The sequence below is a fragment of the Strongylocentrotus purpuratus genome, unplaced genomic scaffold, assembly GCF_000002235.5.
Source record: "Strongylocentrotus purpuratus isolate Spur 01 unplaced genomic scaffold, Spur_5.0 spur5_scaffold_18, whole genome shotgun sequence".
NCBI lineage: Eukaryota > Metazoa > Echinodermata > Echinoidea > Camarodonta > Strongylocentrotidae > Strongylocentrotus > Strongylocentrotus purpuratus.
Genome location: NW_022145603.1, coordinates 29,883,388 through 29,909,516, shown reverse-complemented (window position 1 = coordinate 29,909,516; position 26,129 = coordinate 29,883,388). Strand labels below are relative to the sequence as shown.

Below are 26,129 nucleotides of genomic sequence, written 5' to 3'. Positions count from 1 at the left end.
CGTCTAAACTGTGAGAAACACAGGTATATATAATTTTGCTGTAATACAATATAATATTCCTTTGACACTGACAGCGTTTTACACTGGCAAGTTTAACTATCATACAACAATGTGAAAGTATGTGTGAAGTATTAAAAATGCTTTCAAAAACAAGCAAATTTTGTTGTGACTGGCATAATTTACAGAAATGTACTGTAACGGACACGATTCTGCCACCTTGGCTTGACACGAAGTATTTGTCAGGATGCCCGTGTCCGGCCTGGCGCTCCCCGTCGTTCGTTTGGACAAAATATATGCCCGTAGCTTGATGGCTGGAGTTATCACTGCTCACAGGTACTAGGGGTATCTCAACAATCATGCATCCGTCGACTGCAATCGGTCACCCCAATCGTTGTGCACAGCAACAGTCAATTGAACATCCTTCGAGCAATCAATCAATCAATCACCAATCAGTCACTGATTCTCGATCTTGGTTATCTAACTACGGTTTCACTGTCTAAGAAATCAGGCCAGTCATGAGTTGCATGTTGAATTCCTTTAATGCAAACCAACCAACATTCAGGGTAAACTCGAACAACACAAGTACAAGTGTAGACTAGGTGTAAGACTATCAGGCCAACTATCAGGCCAACTATCAGGCCAACTATCAGGCCAACTATCAGGCCAACTATCAGGCCAGCCTCGGTGAGGCTGGCCTGTGTCGGATACAGTGCAGTGGTAAGCCCTAGATGCACAACCCTGACCATCGTAACAATTTCCCTATACATAAACGTGTAAAAGAACAATTATGTCCTCGTTAGTAAAACAACACTTCAACACAATATTTCTGCTAATCCCATAAAATCTTCACATATAATCTTCAGTATAACCCCTTATTCCTGATTAGATCACTACTATACAAGTAATATCCCCAAAAGAAACATGATAATTGCACCAACATGATCAAAATATGTAATTTATGCTCATTTTCCTTCAGTTTGGTAATTGCTAAATCAACGATGCACCATATTGCTATAGCGCATGCTCGTACAACAGAAAATGCTTAACCTTCGTCCAATACTAAAACACTGATTTGTTACAGTACATACAATATATAAAGCATTAAGTTATTACACAGTCATGTTCGACGTGTTCGGTGGCGAGAATTTCTATATGTTCAGAGATTAGTATTCTTGAGGAAATCTCATTGACACCGAGAGACTTGAGATATAATTTTGTAAAACAGCCAATGAGACAATGAGAAAAAACCTTAATTTTACCTCGAACTTTCAATATTATGCTACGGTCACAAATGTTAGTACGAACGATAATTTCGTACGAATCTCCCTGTTTTTTCATTGTCTTCCCGAATTTCCAGTGTCTGAAAATCGTTCGTATACAGCGTTCGTAGCAGTTCGTAATGGCATTTGTGACCGAGGCTTAACTCCTCGTGTTATGTTCCAAATCGTTGTCTAAAGAAAAGTTCTTGGTTAAAGAGGTTTCATGGATGTGGATTTTTGGTTATCTTGAAGGGATTCACTTCTCCATAAATACGTACACGACTTACCGGCGCACACTACACGATCCGATTTTTGAAGAAATGGCAATTATATTAGTTATGGAAATGTAAGCAAAGAACGTTTTGCTGATTTCGATTGTAAATAATGGTAAGGACCCTATTTAAACAGCAATCAATTTAGTGCTTTAAAGCATTTTTAGTCACAATTTATTCCGAAACGGCTTTAAATCGTAGACAATCGTGATACTGGTATGACGTCACTAAGATTCTGAGCCGATTTAACTTTTCCTCCGTCAATTAGGCTTGAAACCTTTTCTTATACCCTTTAATTTAGTAAATAATTGTACGTCATATTTTATATTTATGTATATGATTTCTGGACCCCATGGAAGACCAGCAGTGTCGTGCCTGGCACAGCTGAATATGGGCTATCCAGCCGTTTTATTTACACTATGTATATACTTGTATTATATGTTTGTTTTTAAAACGGAAAATAAATACTATACTATACTATACTAAACCCCTAAAATTCAATTTTAGTAATAACATGAATAAGCAGATCCTCTATTATTAAGATTTTACATGTTGGAATGCTCTTATAAAATGATGTTGTTAATTCTTCCGAAATCGGATCGCAATCAGATTGTGTAGTGTGCGCTGTAATAGAATCAGTAAGTAGAAACCTTTAAATGCTTATTCTCTTATTCAGCAAATATGAAATAATACTGTTGCAGTCATGGGGATTGCAATCATTATATTGAATGAAGAAAAAAAACTGCCGATACAAGTACTTTAAAGATTTGCATCCGACCATGTCACTACGAGGATTTGATTGCCAGATATCTTACCGATTTTCTAACATTTTAATTTCAATGTAGGCCTATACCTTTAACAGAAACAAGAACAACAACATCATCAACAACAATAATAATGGTGATGGGGATGGTAATGATGACGAGGATGATAACAACAATAATAATACTTATGACAATGATAATATTAATGATAACGATGATAATGATACTGATGATAGTGAATAAGAAAAATAAGAAGATAATTATGATGATAAAAGTATAATAGTAAGAATATAAGTAGCGCGATGACTAATACTAATACCACTACGCTTATTACTAATACTACTACTACAGCTACTACTTCTACTACTACTACTACTACTACTACTATTTCTACTACTACTACTACTACTACTATTACTAATACTACTACTACTACTAATAATAATAATAATAATAATACTACTAATAATAATAATAATAATAATAATAATAATAATACTCAATGTCTCTCCTCACCATTCCACATATCAATACTAAATTATACGGGTCTCGCTCTTTTCAGGTTGCATCGGCCGAACTTTGGAATAAACTACTGAAAACTATGAAAACAATCGTGATGCTGTTGACAACTTTAAGACACGTCTTAAACATTTATTTTTAAACATACTTTCTAATGTTAACGAGAGGAAGTATGTTGAGCATACCACACTCTCCTTATGTTACGCTATCCACCTTTCCTTCTTAATCTTTCTTACATCGCATGGAGACAAATTGTGCTATGCGCTATATATACGGCATATCGTTATTATTATTACTACAACTTTCATTTATAACAATCACACGTATTTCTAGACTCATACATGACTGCTACTCGTTTGGGATCAAGTCATTCGTCCTTAGATTAATGGTAAGATTTTTGGTCAATTCTTCCCAGAAATAATCTTGTCCTCTCACGTCTTCAGTCCAGTGGATATAGGGTCTGCCGTCACTGAGGTACAACCTCGCCAAGAATGGCATTTCACCATCCGGGATGTCTTCGAGGAAAACTACGACTACGAATTCAGTCAAAGTGTCACTCACGTGGTCCATGGTCGTACGGAACTTGAGTATGAACCAGTGGTCGCGCACAGCAGCTCTGCTTAGCACTATGATGGTCTTGTAACTATGGCTCACCACGTAATCGACGGAATCTAAGTAATGCATACCCACCACAAGGTCTTGGTCACCAAAGACGTTCCTCTGGAACTGTGGAAGCCGTTCTTCGAGAGCCGGTCGGAGCTGTTCGCGAATCCATTCTTCGTCATCGTCGTAGAAAATTATGGTCACGTCAAACTCGTAGTCATTGTGGTCTCGAGCGTCTCGCATCTCTTTATAGCCCAGTACCGCCAGTTTCAAGAAAAATAGTTTGTACCTCAACTGCCATCGGTAGTGATACAACAGGACGCTGATTACAACCAAGCTAATGGAGGCGAGGGGAATCAGAGAAAATATACCATTTTTTATTATACAGAGTTCATTCGGATCAAAATCAAGCAGGGGCTTCTGACGAAGAGGCTCCAGAGATGTTGACGAACAGATAGTTTTGTCCTTGTCTTTCAGGCGTATATTTTTATTTAACCAACCAATAAGCCACTTTAGATCACAGTTACAATGATTTGGGTTCATTGATATATCAAGTGATGAAATAGAGGAAAATATCGGCTTGAAAGTGCTTTCATTAAGGCGCGTTAATTTGTTGTTGGCCAAGAAAAGATTTGTGAGCTTCCAGTTATTTAAGAACATTAGCTCGTCCAAGTACTCGATACGGTTTTCTTCAAAGTTGATACTTTTTATTTGACCCAACCCCGACAATACATCAACATGAATATGCAGTATTTTGTTTCCTTTTAAACTCAAGTTCTTAAGCGATTCCAACCCCGAGAAGACAAGAGGGTGTAGATTTGTAATATCACAGTCGTCTAGCTTTAGTTCTTGTAAAACACAGAGTTGCCGGAATATCCCTGGCGGTAACTCACTTCCCGAAGTCAGGTCAGGGTTACTACTCAAGTCCAAATGATAAAGATCCAATAATTCATCGAAAAGAGACGCGTTTCTATCTTCATTCCATAAGTTCCAAAAGTGAAGATGGGAGTCTTTCATGTCTAAATTAAAAAGGGACGGTAAATGTTGAAAAGATTCTCCTGGTTGCAAAAGAAACATGTTTGAACGAAGAGAGTTTAGGGAAAGTGATCTTAATATTGGGATGTTCAATTCCAGAACAGTTAAATGACTTCCGGTCAAGTCAATGGTTTGAACATTGTCAAGTCCCGAAAAGGCCGTCAGCTCAACGACAGAAAGGTATTTGTTCCAGCTCATGTCTAAGAGAGTTAAATTTCATAAACCGTGAAATACAGATGCGGATATTTCTGTAAACAGATTACCGGATAAGTCAAACTCCGATAAGTCCACTGTCCAAGTCTGATTGTGAGGATTTATTTGTCGTACTTGGTTGTATTCGAGTATCAGTACCTTTAATGCATTCATGCCGTCGAAAATGAAGTCTGGTTGAATTTCGTCTATGGAAAATTTGTTATAACTGAAACTGAGTTCTCTGAGTTTTGTCAAATTTGAGAAGACTAAAGGATGGAGGCTATGCAGTTCGTTTCTGAAGAAGACTAGAACAGAGAGGGAAGAATCGCGTAGTGGATTAAAAAAAACCTTTAGGAAACGCAACGATAGAGCCTTCTTGGATCGCAAGCTGTTCGATGTCTGATTTTGAGATTCCGAGGATGATGTTCGCCAACACCTCGTAACTCAAAGGATAGCCACCTAGCTTCAAAGATCGAACATGTAGTGATGCGATCACATCAGGGTCTACTGATTGGATATGGTTATATCTAAGATCTAGAGTATCGGTGTGGCACGAAAAGGTAAAATCGCTCGCCGTAAGGTGTTGTAGTAGATTACCAGTCAGGAGTACAGTGTCGACCATGCCACAAGAACTTACATTGATAAAGGAAAGCTGGTTGGAGGACAGATCAGCAACATCTAGATTTTGAATCCCTTTTAGAATGTCATTGGGGAGCGACTCCAAATTTAATGATGCTAATACGAGAATGGAAAGCTGTGAAGACATCTTAAAGACGCCTGTCGATGCAAGCACAAGACGCGAGTTAGCGGATAGGTCCAGGTACATTAAGCCCTTGAGGGGGTAAAAAGTGGCGGATTCTATCGTTCTTACATCGTTATAAGAAATGTCTAATGAGTTGATAAGAGGGTATACTTCAAACGAGGAGTTCAAGAGTTTGGTGATATTGTTCTTAGATAAGTCAAGCACCTCGGTATCCTCAGAAAGATTCTGGGGAACCGTGTCCAGGTCTTTATTGCTGCAAGAAGCTTCTTTCAGTTCAAGGTTCTGATCACATCCATGGAAAGATTTGTCCATGTCCAGTGTGAAGAATGGCATCACCGAATCTCCATCGTGTGGATGTAAAGATTGAAAGGACGAGCTGACGAGGAGACAAATGACGAGCAATGGGTACAAGATTGAATAGTAAGCCATGACGTCAATACCTCTGAGAAGGAAAGGTACTCTCTTGTCGGAATATATCGATCTTGATTATATTATGATAACACAAACTCATATAATATAAGCGTAAACAAATTTGTATCCTTTGCTGCAAACGGTCAGCCTCATTTTGAGCTGTGAATACACGCTCGGATTTTTCATAACAAATTGTGGTTATCATATATATTTTGAATTAGTAATGAAAACTGAAATATAGGTTCGGGAAACAATAATCATGAACGTTTTCAGACGAAACCGAAAGTCATATTTCATTGTTGGATAAAGATTATATAAACATTAACCAGTAATAAAATCACGCGCGAAATCATGAGTTACTCTAACGATTATGTATTATAGAGAACACAAAGAGAAATATTTGATATACGTGGGCGGAATAAAAGGCATACTAGTCTACTCACAAGTCGCTCATTCTTGTGTAATTTTGACAATTAAAACCTGAAACTCTTTATACAGAAATCGTACACAAATATCAATATCAGTACATGCTCTTTTCTGTTTCCAGTTATGTTAAGGGGGATATATAAATTCCCCATGTCAAAAAGTCGCATATTAACATGATAGAATGGACAACCTTTCTGAAGTAGGTGTTCTCGTCTTTCGCTCGTATGACCTACCTGATCATGCCGATGAAGGTAAAGAAAGAATATAGTTGTGAGAAAGTTGTGATACGGTGGGGGAATTATCCATACATATCGGATAACTATCTCTATCACCCCCCCCCCTCAAAAAGTTCAGCCTTTGCGTGCTAGTGTCACAAATAAGGTGTCAAAATATGCTTATCTGACCGTAATCAAATGCCTTAACCCAGAGGCAGGGAAAGGGTGCCCTACTGTTTTTGGTACCCCTAAAGTGCCACCTTCTACATTCATATAAACAGAATATTGATGTACATCAATGATGTTTAATAAATACAATACAATACAATACATATAAGTGCCTCTTTCCACCTATGATAATCAAGTGCCCCCTTCACCTATTTTAGTTGCACGTATTCATAACTAAGAGATGCTAATTTTATTTTAACAATTGCCCTTTTCTTTTGTAATACGTGCCAATTATGCTATACGCTCGCTCTAATTTAAAGTTGATAAAATTAGGTTTCTTACTAAAGGTCTTTGTAGTCTTTCATGATTAAATTGTGCTTAAAATTTTAAACCCCCATCAGGAATGTTTTTTCCTCTTTACAAGGTGTATTTTTGTTGCAATACGACCTCTCTCTCTCTCTCTCTCTCTCTCTCTTTCTCTCTCTCTCTCTCTCTCTCTTTCTCTCTCTCTCTCACACACTCAGTCTCCACTTCAACGCACTACAAGACTAGTTTTCCCAAAATATTCTAACAATTCATTTAAAGGATTTACAAATTCATAAGGTACGGTCTTAGCAAATGGAAGTACGAGCAGATGTACATAAAATAATCAAGCATCATAATCATTTCGACATGATCGGTATCAGGAGCTCCGAGAGAGATGAAATGAGCTTGGAGGGCGGGGCCTAATTTGCTTCGACTACACTATAGCTGGAGGAGGTTTGTGTTCTAAGGATGGTATGGGGACGTCATAGAAACGTACAAGTTGCTCGAAATGCATGCTGGACAGGCGTAGGAAAGATGACGTAATCAGGGGGGGGGGTAGTACTCATGTTAGGACATACGGGGGTGTGCAGCTCTAATGGGTCACCTTTTCACACAAAAACCTAAACATGGGTCCCACTTTTAACTAAAATACCATTAAAAATGTGTCCGTTTTTTCAAAATTTCCGAAAATCCAAAATTCGGGTTTTTGCCATGCAAACATCCAAAACAAACACCCCAAAAAGGCCCCAAAACTGACCCCTAATAATGGGTAGGGGGTTTTGTGGCTTGAGCGGCATACCCCCGTCCAGACCAAACCTAGTTTAGTTTAGGACGCTTTTATATGCGAAGCAAAACCCTGTCCATCATTGTTTTCATGTCGCACGTATCCCCCCCCCCCCCGTAAGTAATGTTTTTGGGGCATTTACTAACACAATGGAGATCATAAAAATATCTCACAATATGGCGTTTGTCTATGCAACACATTTTCACTTGGCAGCCCAAGGGAGGGGGGGATAAACTCCCCCCCCCCCCCCCCCCCCCGTATATAGATCCTCCACCGATTGAGGTACTTAATTAAGGTCAGACGAGAATATTCTGATACCTTATGTGTGACACTGGCATGATGTAAATTAGCGTGGGGTCCAGGGGCGGAGCCCCCAGAAGCTCAGGGATTTAAACGCATTAAATAACGGTCAGATGAGCATCTAGGGGCCAGCCTTCGGGCCCTAGGTGAGGCCCAGGGGTAGAGCCTCCGAAAGCTCGGGGGTTTATGCATTTAATTACGGTCAGATGAGCATATTTTGATATCTGTGGCACTGGCAGGTCACAAATTGGCGTGGGAGAACAGGGGCGGAGCCCAGGAAGCTCAGGGGTTTGAAGGCATTAAATAACGGTCAGATAAGTATCCAGGAGCCCGCCCTACGTTTTCAGTAGGGGTAGGGGGTGTAGAGACGACTGATCATCGACAAAACGCTATATAAGAACGAGCTATTATTATTATTATTATTATTAAAACTAGCCACGAATTACCGACAAATATATTATAGTCAATGTCCTCATGTCTACAAATTTAACCCTATAAACCCGGGATTAGGAGGAAAATAATTGTTCAGTTCCCCCCTCCCGCGTGAAGCGCTGAAGCTTTGACATTTCATTAAAGTTTTAGAGAAAGAAGACTCGTTGTACCGTTCTTGACTCTTAATTCAGTTGTTCCCCTCTTGCGCAAAGCGCGGAAGCTTTGACGCTTCATTAAATCATTACAGAGAGAAGACGAGTTGTAATGTTTTCGATTGTTAATCTTTTATTGTCTGAAATCAGTTTTTCCCCTCTCGCGCGAAGCGCGGAAGCTCTCACGTTTCATCAAATTATTAGAGAAAGAAGATGATTCGTTGAACCGACTCCTAATCATTGTCTGAATTTTCAAAGATGTTTCTTTGTCCGATAAAAAGTGACAGTTCGTAGGGGGAATCGCCGGCAGACCGACATAATACATCTCACCGGCTTAAATCTTCTTCATTGATATAGCACACGAGGGTCGAGCAAGATTACCGACACAGCAACATAATTATCTATGCATGTCTTTCTTGCCTCCTCGGCTAGTTGCGACTCGATCCAACATCCCCTCTCTCTTACTCCCTCCCTCTTCTCTCTGGCTCTTACCCTCTCTCTTTCTTCTCTCTTTCAACCTCCGTTTCTTTTGTTTCCTTTTTTTTTTCCCCTTTTTTTCTATTTCTCCTTTTCTCTCTTTTCTTTCCTCCTTTCTTTCCTCTCGATCCTTCCTCTTTTTCTTTTCCTTTCTTCTCTTCTCTTTCCTTCCTTTCCTTTCCTTTCCTTTCCCCTTTTTTCTTTCTCTTTCCCGACAGCAGCGCAATTTTACCGACATATCCTGACAGTTGGGGGGTGTCGACCCCCCCCCGCACCCCCCCCCCCCCTTTAGCGACGATTTGTATACGTTAAATTACGGTCTGATGAGCATTATTTTGATACCTTATTTGTGACATTGGCAGGACACTAATTGGCGTGGGGTCCAGGGGCGGAGCCCTTAGAAGCGCAGGCGTTCTAGTTATTAAATTCCCCTCACATGAGCATTAAGGGGGCCCTATTGGTGGAATCGAGGGGCCAGAGCCGTCGGAAGCTTTTTCGGCATTTAATCACGGTCAGATGAGCATATTTTGATACCTCGTTATCTTTTGACACTGACAGGTCACTATTTTTTTTCTCTCTTTCTTTTTATTTCTCTTTAAAATACTATTTCAAGAAAGTGGGAAGCTCGAGGCCCCTGAGCTCCGCCGTTCCGCGGGCCCCGACATGTAAGCCTCTATAAATAAGCATATTTCTCGCCTTACGGTAATTTTAGGAATTTGTCATTTTCCAAGAAATGCATACAAAAGTATAGGAGAGGAAAAAACTCGGAAAATAATGTAATTTCAGCAACATTTGTAAATCACCCGTTTCGAATTAGAAACTAGATTTGTAATACTTGTTTGGAACAAGTATAGGTGGGCTGGTCCAACTAAAATTTGAGACAAAATGAAGGGCACATTTGAGATATCTTATTGTCTCAGCTACAACAAACTCGAAGTACAGCGTAAACGAAGCTAAAACGACGTAGATATTGCTCGCGAAAGACGGGAATGTAGAATCGAGTTTTGAGAAAAAGTCATGTCCCATAGAGAATACACGCTAAATGTGAAAACTTGACATGCCTCCTTTAATCGCAAAAATACGCCATGATGCATTTGTCAAAATAAAGAATACTTGTAACTGCATCTGTAGAAAATTGTCTCAGCTAGAACGTATCAAAATTTGGAAGAAAATCGATCAATATTTACAGAGATACAATCAATTTTCTATAAATATGCTGACGTCATAATATGCAAATTGGAATTTTGAGTTCGGAGGCCATTATGATGACGTCATGAGTTAATTGAGGATCAAATGAGACATGAACAAATATCTCCGAATCATACTCTATTAAAATATAAAAAAAATTGGCGTCACCTTGCATTCTAAAGAGCTACAATGGATTTTGTATAGGCATGTTTTTGCCCATATATGCTATGTATTACAAGAGCTCGCGCGCACGGAAATTTTGTTGAACGGTCGATCATTCCGTTTTTAATAGTCATAAAGAAACAACCATGGCATCTTTTTGTTTGTAAAAATATGTAGAATATTATGAAGAAAAAAAAATGGCGATTCTATGTTGTGTAATAGTTTTACGCGCGAAAACGCGCGCGCATGTGCGTGTGCGCGATTTTTTATAAAATGCTTAAAATGACCTCAAACGTATGCAAAATGATTTTGAAACGATTTTGAGCATTTTAAAATTTTGCGCGCGCATTGACGCGCGGACGTACGCGCACGCGCGCGTTCTTTGACCTGAAATTGACCGGACGGATATTGACCTTGATCATGATAAATATGAATGAGAAAAAACTTTTGGTTATGAAGATATGATCATGAGTTGATTTTTGTAAAATTTTACAAAATGGCGCCTAGATGACGTCATCAGTGAAGGTCAATGTTAAAAACGTTATTGTCCTTTGTACATATGCCTATACATATGTGTGCTAAATTTCAAGGCTTTTCATCGAGCCATTTTCAAGTTATCCTGCCAACAAAAAAGTGGTTAGAAATAAGAAAAATAAATAATAAATAAATAAATAAATAAAGGCAATTCTAACGAAATTATAAGGTGGTCTGTACGTTATACAGCCCACCTGATAAATCACGTTTGAATTTTAAATGGGGGGGGGGCACCCCACCCCCATCCATACGCCAGTGCATCCCCACGCCCTCGATCTACACCTTGTTGGCGGGAGAAAAAAATCGCAACTGATGGCCTATACCTTCCTTATTTCTCCTTTTTTAAAACTTTCCCCCTTTCTCTCTTCTTTCCCTTTCCCTCCCCTTTCCTTCTCTCTCTGTTAGGTTTGATGGGGGGGGGGGTGGGATCTCCCCTTCTTTTCACACTTTTCTTTTCTTCTTCCTCTCTGTTGTACATATTTAGCTCTCGTTCCCTTTCCCTTCCTTCTCTCTCTCTTTTTTTTTGGCGGGGTCGGAGGGAGAGGCAAGGGCCTTTTGCCCCCCCCCCCGGTCGATAACTTGTTGGCGAAAAAATTGCACCTGATATCCCCATTATTTTCTTTTCTTTTTCCTCTTTTTTTCCTTTTTTCTTTCCCTATCTTTCCTTCTCACTTATTTTTTGATGAAGGGGGGGAGGCAAGGCCCTTTCGGCTCCCTCGATCTCCTTCTTTTTACCCCTTTTATTTTTGTATTCCTCTTGTAAACAATAGAGGCAGGCAAACCTCTTTTCTGACTTTGGCCCTCCGCTTATAATAATGGAGGAACCTTCGAATGAGGAGGTCTAGCTTCTATACCATCTTGTTTTAGTCCGGCAGCCAAACCCGGATTTGGGGCCTAACCTTGTTTTGGTGAAATAAGTTTTTTTTTTAATGGATTCTGATTGTCTAGATATCCACTGTGAACAAGCAAAAAACTGGAGCTCTGTCAGCCTTGAGCAATTTGAGATATAAGCAAAAACAAAATGGCCGCCAAAATGGCGTTTTCTGCTCTAAAAATTGTGAAAATGTATACTTTGTCATGTTTTATTGCTGCATTTAGAACCCTTTTCTGATTCTCTTTACCAGATATGATATATATAATACATATTTTGATAATTCGTGATATTATTAAAGATGGCAGAGCAATTTATACATTATTTATACAGGGTGATTCATAAAAAAAGTGTACAAGAGATTGGCTGTTTGCGATTTCTTTGTCATGTTTTATTGCTGCATTTTATAGAACCCTTTTTTGATTTTCATCTACCAACTGCCGATATGATATATATGATACATATTTTGATAATTCTTAATATTATGTTAGATGGCAGAGCAATTCATACATTATTTATACAGGGTGATTCATAAAAGAGTGTACAAGAGATCGGCTGTTTGCGATTTCTACTTCGATAACAAGCAATCGATGTATACACACTCTGGCAACATATTTTGTGATGTATATAAGCTGCATTTTAATTGAAGGTAATTGATGTAGCCTACAGCATATCGCCTTTAACAATTTGTGATTATAAGGAAAAACAAAATGGCCGCCAAAATGGCGTTTTCTGCACTAAGAATATGTGAAAATGTATACTTTGTCATGTTTTATTGCTGCATTAAGAACCTTTTTCTGATTTTTTTAACCAGATATGATTATATGATATATATTTTGATAATTATAAACATGGTTTTAGAAGGCAGAGCAATTCATACATTTATACAGGGTGATTCATAAAAAAGTGTACAATAATAATACAATACAATAAAGTCATTTCTATAGCGCTCTTACAAACTAACTGTTGTTTCACAGCGCTTTACATAAAAGTTATCAAAGAATCTATTGTTGATCATGGTCAAAGAGGAGAGTTTTGAGACATTTTCGGAAGACATCCAGCGAAGGTGCTAATCGGATAAAATGTGGAAGCTCATTCCAGAGTCGAGGAGCACATGCATGGAAAGCATTGTCGCCGTGTAGCAGGGTGCTGTCAGTACACGAGCGAAGGCCAGGACGAGCAGATTGGTAGGGTTCGATGAGAGAATTGAGATACACTGGAGCTTTGTTTTGGATGACTTGTAGACAACCGTCAGGATCTTGAACTCTATGCGTTGCTTGATTGGAAGCCAATGTAGTTCTTTCTACTTCGATAACAAGCAATCAATGTATACACATATACGCTGCATTTTGATTAAAGCTAATTCATGTAGCCTATCATCTCAAAGCAAATGTATTTGTAGAGAATGATACCCTGTTGAACATACACACATCTATGATGAACTGCTACGATTCCAGAAGTCTGCAGCTGTAGAGGCAGGGGAAACACTGAACTGACAGCATTATCAAGTGCTGAAGATGGTCTTGTTCAGATCGTAGTTGACAACTTTAATGCTGATGTTTCATCTCAGAACGGTAAATTGTCAACACATTCCCTTGCCGTTCTCATGACCCAGCCAGATACAAGCATGCACCATGATGATCAGCAAGAGATTTCACAACTGAAGAAGGCTGAGATGTATAGAGATATTGACTGCAAGCTTGACATCATGAGATACAATGGTCCAATGAAAGCAGATATGCCACCTGTCAAGAACCAAGTTCCACCACTTAGTGTTCTCGCTCATATGGTTTCTCGACAGAGACCTAATGAGTGTGACCTCAGGTTCTTGACAGATTTTGGGCAGCGTGATAACTGTCCTGAAATCAATGGATATAATACGCATTTGTGTCGCAATCAAGGAGAAGCCACACAATCAAAAACTAAAGCAGTGTATCTATCATTGATTGATATGCCACCAGCACATCCAGACACAATAATGACAGCCATGAGCAAATCACAGTAGTTAAACAGAGAAAACTGGTCAATGTTTCACTGTCTTCACTGCAGATCAACAACTGTACAGGGTTGCAGTAGAGGTACAACCTGATCAAACCAGTACTGATACTGATGCTCTATGTACGGGCTGAACGAGAAGGTGATTGGCCACTACACCTGGAGGCAGTGAAGCTTATGATGCCCTACTTCTTTGCGTTGGGACATGTAAACTACCCGCGATATGGGTTATTCTACCTTCGACGCATGGAAGCCCTACCAGGAGATGCACTCCAGCATTCCATGAAAGGGTCTCATGTGATGAGACACACTCAAGGCTTATGGAATGGCATATGGAGCGACATGTTTATCGAGACAACATTCATGGGATATTGGCATGGTAAAGCTGGTGTGATTGGCATCAGCCTTAATCAAGAAACTCTCAAGACCTAGCTTGCACATATGTATCAGATTTGTGGAAGGCGTTTTAACTCTGAGAGACAAGTCAGCTCGTTCTAAAACGGTGCACAAAGAAGAGGCTCCAGCAAGGATATCTGCAGACCAAGGTGACAGAGACTTGTTGCGCAGAAAACTGGATGTGAGCATCAATCCAATGGACTCAAAGAAGCACCCAGCGAACATTGTCAATGTGGTCAATGGACAGATCGCTCCTGAATCAGTGAATGTTGACAGAGCAGTTGAAACTGGTGCTCAGCAAATGGGTGAGTTTGAACGGATATTGCCTGGAGGTATCTACGACACAATTTCGAAGAAAGTTCAAACCATGGCTGTCATGAAGAAATAAATTGACGTAGGCGATTCCAAGGTATACGATACGAAGTTGATATACTCTCGCGTGATAGGTCTACAAGCAAGTTCCAGAGATGTTGAATTTCATGACGTTTATGACATGCGAGCTGTCGCCAGTTCCTACAGCTCTGTTTGATGAGTCTCGAGATATGGGTATCTCGAAGTCCAAGGCCGCTTTGAAGAACCAGAGACAAAGGTTGAAGTATCAGCTAGACACGAGACACTTGAATAAACGTGTAGAGTGATCGATGGCTGTGCTCTCCTTTGGATTCCCAATTGGCCTTCATCACCGCCAACACGAGAACCAACCGTGGTGGATTTTTTATCGAAATTCAAAGGCAAGATTGAAGAGAGACTAAAATCTGATGATGTGTATTTGGTCTTTGACAGGTACAATGATTACAGCACCAAGTTTGCAACCAGGATATCGAGAGGCAATGATGGTTGCAGAGTTTTCCAACCGAGCCCAACTTCACCCCTTCCGTCTCAGAAACTGACTCTGACAGTCACAGAGAACAAAAAACAGTTGATTAACATCATTTGTCAACATCTGCAAGGCGATGCAGGTTTCATCATAAAACACAAGCTTGTGATCACCAGCCAAGATGGCACTCCAAGATTGACAATCCAACGGCACGATATGGCCACATCTCATGAGGAGGCTGATGTGATTATTGTCCAGCAGGCTATCATGATTGCAGATGAAGGACGATCCATCAGGATGCATGCAGACGACACAGATGTCTATGTTCTTCTGCTTCATTTCTACCAAAAGCAAGGTCTTCAGTCACCCTTGATAATGGAGTCGCCCATCATAGACAGATCTGTCATCGATATACATGCCACAGTGGACAGACACAGAGACATCATCCCTTCTATGCTGGCAGGTCACCCATTGACAGGTTGTGATACTGTTGGTGCACATTTTGGAGTTGGCAGAGGAACTTTGCTAAAAGTGCTGCGGCAGAAAAATGGGTTCCCATTGCCATCGATTGAAGACATACATGCAGATATGGCCGACGTGATGATGCTATGGACAACCCAATGCTACGACACTGTCAAATGCCCGACTGAATGTGTGGACTAGACCGGTCGGGAAAGCAGGAGCTGCCAACACTCCAAATCTTGCTGCAATGCCACCAACAACTGAAGCTTTCAAAGATAATGTTAAGTGTGCCCATCTTCAAACATGGATTTGGAAGAGTGTTTTGGAAATGACTCCATCAACATTGGATCCCACTGCATTTGGTACATGAAAGACAAAGCAACAAAGTCACTCATCCCGGTAACCACTCCACCAAATGTGAAACTTGCACCTGCAAACATACTGAGACTTATACGTTGCAATTTTGCAAGCTAGTGACAACCCATGCAAATCATAAGGATGTGGATGCAACAAAGCCAAATTAGCGTGCACAATGTTCTGTGCGTGTCATGCATCCGTGATGTCTAAATGTATATTATCATTTTGGTGGCCATTTTGTTTTTTCTCATTATCTAAATTAGTCATTATTGACAAATGAGTATGACATAAGTATTTGATACACTTAGGTTTTCTAGGAATTGAAAACATAAGATAAAAAGAAATGAGTATAGTACTATTTTACTGTGAATCTAAGCTTAACAGCTGGCATTTATCCGCCATTTTGAATATGCAAATTAGCAACAATTACAATGGAAAATATGCTAATTATGTCATCTATGGTCATCTATGTTCATGTATGGTCATCAGGAATATGTTGACAATGGTCTTCGTGAATTATAAGCACACCATTCTGCCAAAATTTTGTAATGTATTATGAAATAATTCAAATTTTCCTGAAAATAGGCTATTTTGGCGGCCATTTTGTTTTTGGCCATATCTTAAATTGCTCAACACTGTCAAAGCTCCAGTTTTCTGTTTGGTCATCTGCAATACCTAAGGAAACAGAATCCATCAAGAAAAAAACTTATTTCAACAAAACGAGGTGTAGCTCAGTGGCTGCCGGACTATTTAAACGATCGGAGTAGTGATGCCTACCTGATCAACTTATACCGAAATTCCAGGACTCGTGACTTTATCATCTTTCAAATTCTTTTTAGGGACAGAGACAGAGACAGAGAGTGAGAGAGAGAGAGAGAGAGAGAGAGCTCCCTAGTAGCACTATAAGTCCTCCCTTTCCACACACAGCCCAGCCCAGCGAGCACGGCGGCTTTTGCTTTGCCGGCCCGTATTTGGGGTGAATAGTGGTGATAACTTGACAACTTCTTGCCCTCAATCAATGCGCAAACATATAACACAATTTCATTTAGTTATTTAGGAAGATAAACCTTTGGACTACCTTCCTAGCTATGTACAAATTTCGGACATTTTCGGGAAATGTCAATAATAAGATGAGAAAATCATGATGATGAAAACCTTTCATTCGCTCTAACTCACGATTTCCTTGGTCGATTTCGCTGGTTGAAATGGCCATGTCTTCAGTAGAGCTATCCGAGAACGGAAAACGCATTTGATGACTAATAGAACGTTGCATTGGACATATGTTGTGAATTCTGTATTTTATATGTTATAGCTAAATACATCTTCACTCAACATGACTTAATTTTTCGGTGCCACGCATGGCTTCAAAGCTTGATGCTTGCATATTTTTGCAAAAGAGAGTGAATAGAACTTAGGGAAGCAGATGGCGTTGCGTAACATTTCGTACTATTTGGAATGCCAGAGAGGGACTGTGCATTGATATAGACAGCTGTTGATGGAAATGATGGCTGGAGAGGGTTACATTTCTTTTTGTTAAGCCAGGTTAATCTTGAATATTTTTCCCTTGGAAAATTCTTTCGAGACGGTATCTCCATTCTTTACAGCTTCCTGATTTAAGCGTTTTGTAATTTATAATAAGCATTACTTCAAATGTTTCCAAGCATTGAATTTTGATAACCTTGTCGAACCAAAGTTTCATCTTTGCAATAATGAAAATAAAGTTAGTTTTTAAAATCATTGAATATCTACTTTAAGGCGACATCGAATTGTGGTGTTTTAAGCGTGGTGGGAGCGGCCATGTTTACATCATCATGCCATTACATAATCGCCGGATGACGATAGGATACAGCTGATCGGGATCGAGCGGCAACGTGTGAAGAAAATGGAGAATTGAAACCTGAAGCTCATTTTATAATGTTAGGTTTGAGCAGAGTGGAAATTGATAAAGTAAACACAATTTATAAAGTAGCCCCTTATGAATGGAAACAAAATGTTCAACATTTAAGAAAGTCAATTCACACTGGCTTTAGTTTAGAATTTATTTTTTCAAAGAAAGTGTTTACATTTGAAGATTTAACTGCAAAAATGGTATATAAGAGTCAAATTAAAAAGAATGTAGAAACAAACTCGGCAGGCGGCAATTTAATGACACTTTACAATATTCCAAGAAAAGAAGTAGAAAAGATATATGTTCAACCAAGGATGTGTACCTTAAGTAGTAAACTGCGAGAATTTCAGTTCAAACTATTGCATAATATTTTATATACAAATCATCATTTACATAGATTCAGGTTCCATGAAAATGGTTTGTGCTCATTTTGCAAAAATTTTGAAGAAACTTATCAACATGTATTCTTTGAATGTAATACAATAAAGGAAGTCTGGGGGAAATGTGGACTTAATTTACCAATTCTGAAGAAATTATCCTGGAAAGAAATTCATATAGGAATAGATGACACTACTTTTAAAACAGAGCAATTATTGAATCACATTTTGATTTTGATTAAATATGTGATTTTCCACAGTAGAGAGAAGGGAAACCCTCCAAAAGCAAAATAAATAGAATATAGATTGTTGGAAAATAGAAATGAAGAGAAAAAACTTTCAATGGAAAGAGACACACTTTCAATTCATTTAAGGAAATGGGAAGCTTTGGAAAGTTTAGAATAAATGTTTTCATTTTTTTTTCTTAATATACAACTTCCTGACCCTCCTCTCTTCTCTTTTTTTTTTCTCTACTTTTGTTTGTTTGTTCGTTCTATGGTGGTGTGTGTTTTGTATACTGTTGTACTTGTTATGTGTTTAAATGTTGTGTGGGGCGGGGGGGGTAGTAGGTGTTTTGTAGCTTTTTCTCTTTTTATATATATATATAAATTTTTTTTCTCTAAAGGAAGATGAAGAGGTGTAACTTTTGTATGTAAATGTAAAAGATCATTGGCAATTTATAAAGACCTATGTTAAATTATTTTGTTATTTTGTATACAATGTTATAAATGTTCAATTGTTCTTGAGAGAAATGAATAAAAACCTATGAAAACAAAAAGTGCACTAGTATGATGTAGTCTGCAAGCACAGACCCTAATTTGACACTTTATTAACAAATCATTGTGCCTTAGGAGAAGCCTAGCCCAGCTACCTGTCAGGGGCATCTATGGTAGTCTTATAGTGCAGACTCTCTTTTACGAGTGACCAGGGTTTGTGCCTGCAAACTAATTTGATCCTATCGTGACCTATCCGAGAGTGGAGGGACAGCTATATAATTCTCTTTGGTTTAACCCCTTTACTCTCAAACCTCAACTCTGCATATTCATGCCCCTTGTTAACATGAGCCAAAGCAGGGCTCCCACTTAGCCGAGTGGGAGCCTCGAGTTGTGGCGAGCTGGCGCGATCTTATGGCAAGCACTTTTATCATTAAAACATATTTCTTGATACCAAGAATACAATTCTTGATATCACGAAATCGAATTCCTGATATCACGAAATCGAATTCTTGATATCAATTAATATTAAAACGGCTTGCCATAAGATCGCGCCAGCTCGCCACAACTCGAGGTTCCAACTCGGCTAAGTGGGAGCCCTGCTTAAGGGGAAGACAGGCTCAAGTTATAAACAACATCTTTGACTGCTAATTATTTTACAACTCTGAGTATTGTCGTGCTTCGTAGTATAGAGGGACTCGCTCGAAGAGTAAAATAAGGGTAGGTTTCTAGGGTAAGAATCATATGCGGACAGGAGGAAGGAAAGCTCCAGAGGAGAACCAAGCCACACCAAAAGCAATCAGAGACTGAGAAGCCAGGCACCACGACTAGGTATCATCTACCCGACCCCTTTCGGGGCTGAGCGATTGAATTTCAGAAAGTTATGAATTTTTGAAGGTGCTATCAATCAAACAAAAATTAGCAACTCTGTGACATATCTTACGAGCTCCCGTCCCATTTACCTGTACTAAATCTGCTTCAAAAATTCACATTTTCAATGTTCAATATTCAATGTTCAATCATACATTAACAATTCTTATGATTTTATTTGCAAATTTGCGTGTATAAAACACTTGTATGAAAAAAGATCTATTCCGTCATCAAATTACTACAATTTTTTTTTTTCAACAGAGGAAATTGTAGAGGAACTCGCAAATTACGTCATATTGATGCCAGTTTCACTGATGGCAACTTTAACAAAATCATAACCTTCCAATTTGTAGTCGGATATTGCTTAAACTTTTGCTTATGTGTTCCTCTCATTTATGTGCTTTTACTAAAACCAACTTAATATCACAATGGACTTTCCTTTTAAACGCTATACAATTGTGACTATAATTATCACGACGATAATTTCATGCATTTCAAATTTGGATGTACATCAGTTAAAATAGACATGTTATATTTATCAAGATCCCTTTATTTGGTTGACATATGGTCAGTGTGTAGCAAATTGCTTTTCTTTTTCTACCTTAATTTTGGAGACAAAGTTGGTTCTCCCTTTTCTATTTTTGTATCCTGTATTATGCTCTCACCTCCCCCCTTGTCCAGGGAGAATTATGTCATGATAAATCAAGAATAGCAAATGAGTTCAATAATTATTTTACAACTGTGGCTGACAAGTTAGCGTGTAAATTACCAGTAAACACGAACAAATTCCATGCCGACAGTGAAAGATTTCAAAAGTTTTATGACGAGAAAGACATCTCAAAAGATAGTTTTCACTTTTCTCCAGTTACAGAAAAGTTTGTTTTAGATGAGTTAAACAAGTTGAAAGTATCGAAAAGTACTGGACTAGATATGATACCAGCCAGATTTTTAAAAGATGGGGCGAGAAATTTGTATGAACCTTTGAATTATATAATCAATTTATCTCTTATGTCTTCTACCTTTCCTGACGACATGAAAATTGCAAAAGTAACACCGCTACATAAAAAGAAAGACAAAACTGACGTTGGTAATTATAGGCCTATCAGTGTTTTAAGCGTAGTTTCAGAAATTTTGGAAAAATCGGTTCATGCTCAAATAGAGAAATATTTTCAAGAAAAAAGTTAAAGGTATTACAAAGTTTTGGTAAAAATATTTAATTCATCTGAAACTCTTTGATGTTATAACAAGATGCTATAGGAATATCTTTAACCAATCTCCCCCGTTGAAATACTTTTTTTTGTTTGTAGTGAATTAAACAGTAATTAATAAATCAATTATTAGTTCCAAGCTGCCTGTATTTAAACCAGCTCATGTTGTTGTATACTAGCGCCATCTACTGTTGTAAATGGTTCATGGTATAATCGATATTGAAAATGGGCTTTCGCCCCGCTCGGCGCTGACCCCGCTCCACAGCGGGAAAGCCACTGCATTCGCATGGCTAAGGTCCACGGTCTCTTTTAGAGCTCAATGGTTCCAGCATCTGTGTGCGTTTGTGTGAGAGCAAGTACCGTTCAGGATTGTATCGCACAAATCAATGGAGTTATAGTCTCCTTGCAGAGTGAGTAACCTATGGTTTGACGTACCCGTAAACCCTCCTCCGCAACCGTCTCAATCTAGTCTCAGCTTCGACTGATCAGTCATTTTGATATACATTTATAACAAACAGTTTCAATATGCTACGGGATACATGAAGTCTTATCATTTTTTCCAATTATTATGTCCGTGAAATGCATTCAGAAAAGAATATCAGAAAGAAAGCAATTTGAAAATGAATGACCTCACAATCGTTCAAATAAACATGAAAGAAATACAATAAATATGTCTATCCATATACCGCTCTCTCTCTCTCTCTCTCTCTCTCTCTTTCCTACAGAAGTTCGTTGTAATGTTCATCATACCCTTGGAAGTTTCGAAAATAATCATTTTCACCACATAGACCCTCTCTCTCCGAAATATAGACCCAGGCTCTCTCTGTCACTCTCACTCTCACTTGTTCCCTCTTTCCCTTCCTCTCGCACCCTCTCGATCTCCCTCTCTTCGCCTGGACCTCTGCACTGAATGTTTGACTTGTTTTATGATCATTATTTTCTTTCATTCTCATCTACATTATAACCCCATCAAAAAACTATGATCCTATCACGTTGAATGAAAACTTCTATCGTCTTTGTGATTATTATTATCTTTGTCATATCTTTATATCATCCTCATTTACATACACCCCAACAATGGTCCTATCGCGTGAATGAGAACTTCTATCGTTTTTACGATTATTATTATCCCTGCCAAACATATATTATCATACTCATTTACATGAACCACAACCAAAAAATATGGTCCTATTACGCGAATGAGAACTTCTATAGAAGTTGTCTTCGTGATTATTATTATTGTTGTCATAAACTCCAACCAAACACTACTATCCTATCGAGTGAATGAGAACTTCTCTTGCTTTTGTGATAATTATTATCTTTGTCATATATTTATATCACCCCCATTTGAATAACCCCGATAAAAGAAATATGGTCCTATCGCGCGAATGAGAACTTCTATAGTCTTTGTGATTATTATTATTGTTGTCATAACCCAACCAAAAACTACTGTCCTATCACGTGAATGAGAATTTCTCTCGATTTTGTGATAATTATTATCTTTGTCATATTTATATCACCCTCATTTGAATAACCCCGACAAAAGAAATATGGTCCTATCACGCGAATGAGAACTTCTACCTTTTTTGTGATTATTATTATCCTTGTCATAAACTCCAACGAAAAAATACTGTCCTATCACGTGAATGAGAACTTCTCTCGCTTTTGTGATAATAATTATCTTTGTCATATATTTATATAATCTCATTATTTTGAATAACCCCGACAAAAGAAATATGGTCCTATCACGCGAATGAGAACTCTTATCGTCTTTATGATTATTATTATTGTTGTCATAAACTCCAACCAAAAAATACTGTCCTATCACGTAAATGAGAACTTCTCTCGCTTTTGTGATAATAATTATCTTTGTCATATATTTATATCATCTCATTGTTTTGAATAACCCCGACAAAAGAAATATGGTCCTATCACGCGAATGAGAACTCTTATCGTCTTTGTGATTATTATTATTCTTGTCATAAAATCCAACCAAAAACTACTGTCCTATCACATGAATGAGAACTTCTCTTTGGTTGGAGTTTATGACAAGGATAATAATAATCACAAAAACGATAGAAGTGGTCCTATCGCGTGAATGAGAACTTCTATCGTTTTTACGATTATTATTATCCCTGCCAAACATATATTATCATACTCATTTACATGAACCACAACCAAAAAATATGGTCCTATTACGCGAATGAGAACTTCTATAGAAGTTGTCTTCGTGATTATTATTATTGTTGTCATAAACTCCAACCAAACACTACTATCCTATCGAGTGAATGAGAACTTCTCTTGCTTTTGTGATAATTATTATCTTTGTCATATATTTATATCACCCCCATTTGAATAACCCCGATAAAAGAAATATGGTCCTATCACGCGAATGAGAACTTCTATAGTCTTTGTGATTATTATTATTGTTGTCATAACCCACCCAAAAACTACTGTCCTATCACGTGCATGAGAACTTCTCTCGTTCTTGTGATAATTATTACCTTTGTCATATATTATTATATCTTCCTCATTTGAATAACCCCGACAAAAGAAATATGGTCCTATCACGCAAATGACAACTTCTATCGTTTTTGTGATAATTATTATTCTTGTCATAAACTCCAACCTAAAACTACTGTCCTATTACGTGAATGAGAACTTCTGTAGCATTTGTGATGATTATTATCTTTGTCACGTATTTATATCACCCTCATTTACATATTCCCGACAAAAGAAATATGGTCCTATCACGCGAATGAGAACTCTTATCGTCTTTGTGATTAATATTATTCTTGTCATAAAATCCAACCAAAAACTACTGTCCTATCACATGAATGAGAACTTCTCTCGCATTTGTGATATTTATTATCTTTGTCATGTTTTTATATCACCCTCATTTACATAACCCCGACAAAAGAAATATGGTCCTATCAAGCGAATGAGAACTTCTGTCGTCTTTGTGATTATTATTATTGTTTTCATATATTTATATCACCCTCATTTTCATAATCCCGACAAAAGGAATATGGTCCTATCACGCGAATGACAACTTCTATCGTCTATGTGATTATTATTATTCTTGTCATGAACTCCAACCAAAAACTACTGTCCTATCACATGAATGAGAACTTCTCTCGAATTTGTGATTATTATTATCTTTGTCATATATTTATATCACCCTCATTTACATAAGAAAATAAATAATAACAAAAGAAATATGGTCCTATCACGTGAATGAGGACTTTTATCGTTTTTGTGATTATTATTATTATTGTCATATATTTATATCACCCTCATTTTCATAATCCCGACAAAAGGAATATGGTCCTATCACGCGAATGACAACTTCTATCGTCTATGTGATTATTATTATTCTTGTCATAAACTCCAACCAAAATTTACTGTCCTATCACATGAATGAGAACTTCTCTCGCATTTGTGATAATTAGTATCTTTGTCATAAACTCCAACCAAAAACTACTGTCCTATCACGTGAATGAGAACTTCTCTTGCTTTTGTGATAATTATTATCTTTGTCATATACTTATATCACCCCCATTTGAATAACCCCGACAAAAGAAATATGGTCCTATCACGCGAATGAGAACTTCTATAGTCTTTGTGATTATTATTATTGTTGTCATAACCAAACCAAAAAATACTGTCCTACCACGTGAATGAGAACTTCTCTCGCTTTTGTGATAATTATTATCTTTGTCATATATTATTATATCTTCCTCATTTGAATAACCCCGACAAAAGAAATATGGTCCTATCACGCGAATGAGAACTTCTATCGTTTTTGTGATTATTATTATCCTTGTCATAAACTCAAACCAAAAAATACTGTCCTACCACGTGAATGAGAACTTCTCTCGCTTTTGTAATAATTATTATCTTTGTCATAACCCTCATTTACATAACTCCGACAAAAGAAATATGGTCCTATCACGCGAATGAGAACTTATATCGTCTTTGTGATTATTATTATTGTTGTCATAACCCACCCAAAAACTACTGTCCTATCACGTGAATGAGAGCTTCTCTCGTTTTTGTGATAATTATTAACTTTGTCATATATTTATATCTCCCTCATTTTGAATAACCCCGACAAAAGAAATATGGTCCTATCACGCAAATGACAACTTCTATCGTTTTTGTGATTATTATTATCCTTGTCATAAACTCCAACCAAAAAATACTGTCCTATCACATGAATGAGAACTTCTCTTTGGTTGGAGTTTATGACAAGGATAATAATAATCACAAAAACGATAGAAGTGGTCCTATCACGCGAATGAGAACTTTTATAGTCTTTGTGATTATTATTATTGGTGTCATAACCCAACCAAAAACTACTGTCCTATCACGTGAATGAGAACTTCTCTCGTTTTTGTGATAATTATTATCTTTGTCATATATTTATATCACCCTCATTTGAATAACCCCGACAAAAGAAATATGGTCCTATCACGCGAATGAGAACTTCTATCGTTTTTGTGATTATTATTATCCTTGTCATAAACTCAAACCAAAAAATACTGTCCTACCACGTGAATGAGAACTTCTCTCGCTTTTGTAATAATTATTATCTTTGTCATAACCCTCATTTACATAACCCCGACAAAAGAAATATGGTCCTATCACGCGAATGAGAACTTATATCGTCTTTGTGATTAATATTATTGTCATAACCCACCCAAAAACTATTGTCCTATCACGTGAATGAGAGCTTCTCTCGTTTTTTTGATAATTATTAACTTTGTCATATATTTATATCTTCCTCATTTTGAATAACCCCGACAAAAGAAATATGGTCCTATCACGCAAATGAAAACTTCTATCGTTTTTGTGATTATTATTATCCTTGTCATAAACTCCAACCAAAAAATACTGTCCTATCACATGAATGAGAACTTCTCTCGCATTTGTGATTATTATTATCTTTGTCATATATTTATATCACCCTCATTTACATAAGAAAATAAATAATAACAAAAGAAATATGGTCCTATCACGTGAATGAGGACTTTTATCGTTTTTGTGATTATTATTATTGTTGTCATATATTTATATCACCCTCATTTACATAAAACCCGACAAAAGAAATATTGTCCTACCACGCGAATGAGAACTTCTATCGTCTTTTGTGGTTATCATTATTCTTGTCATAAACTCCAACCAAAAACTACTGTCCTATCACATGAATG

At 37.7% G+C, this 26,129-nt stretch overlaps 1 protein-coding gene across 1 annotated transcript; it reads right to left on the bottom strand.

Moving 5' to 3' along the window:
* Nucleotides 1–3,162: 3,162 nt before the first annotated feature.
* On the bottom strand, nt 3,163–3,660 carry LOC583603 (toll-like receptor 2 type-2). The gene has a single exon (XM_030988910.1). It carries the CDS (start codon nt 3,658–3,660, stop codon nt 3,163–3,165), a length of 498 nt encoding a protein of 165 aa, XP_030844770.1.
* Nucleotides 3,661–26,129: the final 22,469 nt, after the last annotated feature.

Bases quoted from the DNA above. Each gene is read 5' to 3' on its own strand.
- LOC583603 (XM_030988910.1), bottom strand. From the start codon at position 3,660: ATGCGAGACGCTCGAGACCACAATGACTACGAGTTTGACGTGACCATA.